This window comes from Argopecten irradians, unplaced genomic scaffold (genome assembly GCF_041381155.1).
Source record: "Argopecten irradians isolate NY unplaced genomic scaffold, Ai_NY scaffold_0072, whole genome shotgun sequence".
Taxonomy (NCBI): domain Eukaryota; kingdom Metazoa; phylum Mollusca; class Bivalvia; order Pectinida; family Pectinidae; genus Argopecten; species Argopecten irradians.
The window spans coordinates 15,346-20,223 of record NW_027187539.1 but is presented as its reverse complement, the minus strand read 5'-3'; the positions used below and the strand labels follow the sequence as shown (position 1 = coordinate 20,223).

The 4,878-nt window shown below is 36.9% G+C and overlaps 1 protein-coding gene across 1 annotated transcript; it reads right to left on the bottom strand.

Moving 5' to 3' along the window:
- Window positions 1–2,842: 2,842 nt before the first annotated feature.
- Window positions 2,843–3,889, bottom strand: LOC138311628 (uncharacterized; the record flags this gene model as incomplete). The annotated part of the gene is made up of 1 exon (XM_069252901.1): window positions 2,843–3,889. A coding segment is annotated over one exon (1,047 nt), but the record flags the coding sequence as incomplete, so codon positions are not given.
- Between the last annotated feature and the right edge of the window lie 989 nt (window positions 3,890–4,878).

The window sequence follows — 4,878 nt, the reverse complement described above, 5'->3', positions numbered from 1 at the left end:
TCATAAGAGATTTGATACCGACGATATTATCAGTTTGAACTCTCTCCAGGTTTTTCAGAGTAAGCGCTCTTTCACTGGAGGACATGGTCTGTTCTACACCGTAAGTCCTACAACAGTGAGCACCAGAGTGATCACAGCTTGGTTTCAGGCATAACTTGTTTCCTGTCTCCATAGCTAGTGTCAGTTTGCATTTGGTTTCCTGTTCCACAAGTGGGGAAATGGAAGCCGAGGCTGCCTCGAATCCAGCTTGGAGTCTGTTGTTATATGCCATATCAGTTTCCACGGCAACAACAGGCCTTTTACCAAGCAACTCTAGGCACTCTCGTACAAACCTCTGGTTTTCAAGCATAGAAGCTTTGTTAAGCTCGGTCATTTTTGTGCTAAGTCTACTAAAAGTTCTCTGTATGTATGACCGGCTCATTGGTTTGATATTCATGCACGTCAAAAATAAATGCACATCGGACGGGCCCACCTTGGATTTCAAGGTAGCCAGCACAAGACTCTTGTTTATTGGCTCCGGAGCCAATTTTAACCAAATTTGGGCTGAGTACCTGTACATGCGTGTGATGCAAATGCTTGGCATAGTGTGGATAGCAACTGAAGTGAGACTATTATGTTTATCAATGCCCTGTGTAAAGCCATTCTCTTTATATTGCAGAGGTCTAAGCTTGCCTACCACAGTTGAACCTTGATTACCGGTATCTACGGCATCTATGTGATTGAAGAAAGGCGTGGACACCGTAGCTGCAGGCTGACTTGGCTCACTTTCCACATCAACATCATTTGACCAAGGTAGTAGAGATGAATGCTCTAAGGATAGCTTCCCGGCCCGTCTTCTGTTTGGCTTGACCAGGGTTATCATTTCCCTTCTCGTTCTTTTAGAATGCCAGCATTTTCTTCTGGCCATTTTCTGATGTCTATTGGCTTGTGTTGTTAATATTGTATTTGGTGGTTAGTTACTGTGTGTATTATGACGTTATTCATGCTTTATGACGTCATCAATGCTCTGTTGTTGACGTCACAGAATGGATGACATCATGTCAAACAACATAACAACAATTATTGTAAACATTAGATTAAAACATGTAGTTTCTCTATTAATTCCTGTCACTCATGAACAATTTTCCTTTTGGTTCAATTTCCAATCATAAAAACAGTCAAAATCACCACTTGTAGCTGTTTATAGTAATTTTCATTTTCAAAATTACCTCCGCTTGGTATTGTCAATAGGCTGAGGCATGAAGTGACTTTTCTCTAGTTTTCTGTTTTGTGTGCCTAAATTGAGGAATTTTTACTATTGAAATTTGTTCAGAACTCTTACTTGATATTATTATATGCACTTATGGCAGAAAAACTTCTTAGATTTTTAGATTCTTAGATAAAACAGGTTTTAAATAGTGTGAAAAGGGGCCATTTTATGTAGATTTCAGGCTCTTTATTTTAGATAAATCATGAATTCTTAGATGGATTGTGGTGCCAATTACTTTAAAACTGTTGGCAATTGTGAATCATTATCAAATCCCTTAAAGAAGAGGTAACATGAGTGTATAGCTATGTATTATACATAAATATTGAAGTTTAAAATTAGTCAACATTTGCTTTATTCAGTTTACTTGCAAAGTGATTTTTCCAAGAAATACATTTCTCAGTGAAACTTTCATAATTCGGTCAGTTTTTGAGATACATGGTATAATGAGGTACCGTTTTGCTCGTTATAACCTTGTACATGTCTTTAAATGACTTTTATAGAATTAAAAACAAACAAAATGGTGTATAATAAGGTAGCAGTGTACAGTAAGAGGGTGTGGACATGGTTGATATTTTAATAAGACAGACAACCCCTTTATTAATGCATGCATAAAAATATAAAAATACATATGTCCTTTTTATGCACACTCCACATACAGAAAACAAAGAGATAAATGAATTGAAAATGGCCACCATAAGGTGACATATTTATTATAAAATTGTATAAAACTCATATCAAAGTAATAAAACAAATTATATGCAAACAAATTGACACATAGTTCAGTTTTATAGAATTATGTTAAAAGATTATGAAACATCACATAATCTAGAACATCTCAATATTGATATTAAGGTGGGGGTTCGATAGAACACGGCCACAAAGTTAAAAATATCTCAAAGAGGATTTTTAACTTCTCCACCAACACACAAAGTTCACTTTAAAACACATTCAAGTAAATAAAAGAAACAGTTCTAGGTTTTTAAAAAAGAGTATATCAACAGTCAATTTGTTTGTTCAAAAAAGGACTCAATAATGAAATTAATATCAGCTGAAATAAAATTGTTCCTACTAATATACCTTGCCAAGCCCAAGCATGGCAAGATAAATACACAAGTTCTTCACTATTATATCACTTTGATCACATATATCTTCCTCATGGTCCACATTCGGAGATTTCCACAATATGTGTTTGGATTTCCGAATGTTCGAGTTAGTTGACGGAATTCATCACATACGCAGTCCCTGAATTCCTATACTGCATTGACCATAATTTGTTGTTTGGAGACAGGTGCTAATATACATAAAGAAACAATAAACTAAAATTATGAGGTACAATAAATCCAGGAAACTGGCTCAAGCAAGTTCCTGTCAAGATTACTAAAACAAAATAAAACATATTAGGCTAGCTACAAAAACATTTAAAGTCAACCATGATAAGATTTATATTGCCAAATATCTTTGCAAGCAATCAAACTTAATGCCTATATATTATGTGGTTGGTAACTTCTGTTGGAAGAACATCCGCCTGTTGGGCGAGAGTCTTGAACATGTGACATTGCGTCTTCTATGCCAGCATAATGAACTTCTGAAGATTCAGATACCGCTATTTACAGAATGTGACTGTGACCCATTGCGAGGGTAGGACAGGTGGTGAATTAATCTAAATTCGTCTAGTGTTTTCTTAGGAACTAAGCCCAGGGGAGATAATTTCAAATTTTTTAAAGGGATAGTTGGAAAAGGACCCTTAACTCGCCCCAGTTCGACTTCCTTATCAATCCTATTTTGAACGATGGTAGGATTAGTTAAAGCTGATTGTAAATTAGGACTAGTTTGTGGCCGCCTTTCACCTTGAAAATGTAAATGAAACCCATTTGTAAAACCCTGAATAAGGTATGACAATTTATCTGAACTGTAGCCTTGCAAATACTCTCTAAGTTTATCAACATTTATAGGTGTTGTCACTGAAGAAGAACATATTTTAGAGTTAGAAGGATGAAGCTGTGATTGGTTTAGGTTTTTCGGAACATTTAAACTGAGGGTGTTTGCCACCACATTTTCCACAGACATGGGAAAAGGAGCAACCCCCACAGTGTGCTCCCTTGTTAAATCGAAAGCAGGTTCTGGATTGGAACGAAAAGTATGATTCCCTGATGTATGCTGGGAAGATGAAGGGAATGTTTGTTTTCGATTGGATGATTGGGGTTTTGACTTTGATGCTGTCATAGCCATGCAGTATAGCTCTTGCTCTAAAGAGCCCCAATCCATATCTATGGCTGTTTGCTTGAGACGGCGAAAACTAGTATCATACGTATACCAGGCACCACCGGCTTTCGCAATATTGCGAACTACATGTTGGTAAGTAGCCAAACCCTCAGTGGCCTCTGGATACTTCTGTCTATAAACAGAGGAAAAGATGCTAAATGCATCTGTCCATCTTTCTATATTTAAAAACTTTTTCTGGTTTGCCTGGGTCAAGCCAACACTACCAGAGTCGTCCAATTGTAAAGTGTACTTTGGAGCAGTTTGCTCGTCCAAAATTTGTGATAGGTCTAAGAATTCCCCATCCCATATTTTTTGCCTTAATTTAGGAGCAACTTTTTGATATAATGGACGGCATGATATCTGTGGTTCACATGATGATAAGGTAGTTTAACTGCTCAAGGGGCAGGTGGCTTTCGGAGCTCCCCCAAAACTGCTGCAGTTGCAGTTTTTGTTACAGCGGAGATGGTAGCTGCTGGAATGGCCCCTGCAGAGTCTTCCTGGGCTGGTACGCTTATAATTGGCACTGGAGATGAGCTTGTGGGTGCTTTGCGTTTCCGAGTTGACCATATAAAACAGTCATGTGTATTGGATATATATGTATAAAACCCACGTAGCCAGACATATCTGGGCTGTATTAAATTATATAATAATAATAACCAGTCATAGCTGGGCTGTACTAAAATATATAACCAGTCATAGCTGGGCTGTATTAAAATATTATAACCATTTATAATTGGGCTGTACTACAAATTATTAACCAGATATAGCTGGCCGTGCTATACTAAAATGTAATAACCAGTCATAGTTGGGCTGTACTAAAATGTAATAACCAGTCATAGCTGGGCTGTACTGAATATAACAACCAGTCATAGCTGGGCTGTACTGAAATATATAATAACCAGTCATAGCTGGGCTGTACTAAAATGTAATAACCACTCATAGCTGGGCTGTACTGAATATAATAACCAGTCATAGCTGGGCTGTACTGAAATATATAATAACCAGTCATAGCTGGGCTGTACTAAAATATTATAACCAGTTATAGCTGGGCTGTACTAAAAATATTAACCAGTCATAGCTGGGCTGTACTGAAAATATTATAAATATAACCAGTCATGTAGCTGGACTGTACTGAATTATCAAACAAAGTGTGAAGCTGTAACTTGTGTTTAATTAACCTGTCACAGTTTGACTGAACTGAGATATCAGATTCAATCAAAAGCTAAAGAGTAATATAAATTAAATAATCCGTATAGTACATACTGAAATATCAAGCCAAAGGCCAGATATAAAGCTGGACTCTCTGTAAAAATTGAACATTAATAATCACCGCTTATAATAAGCTAAAACCATGCATGCGCTTGTGA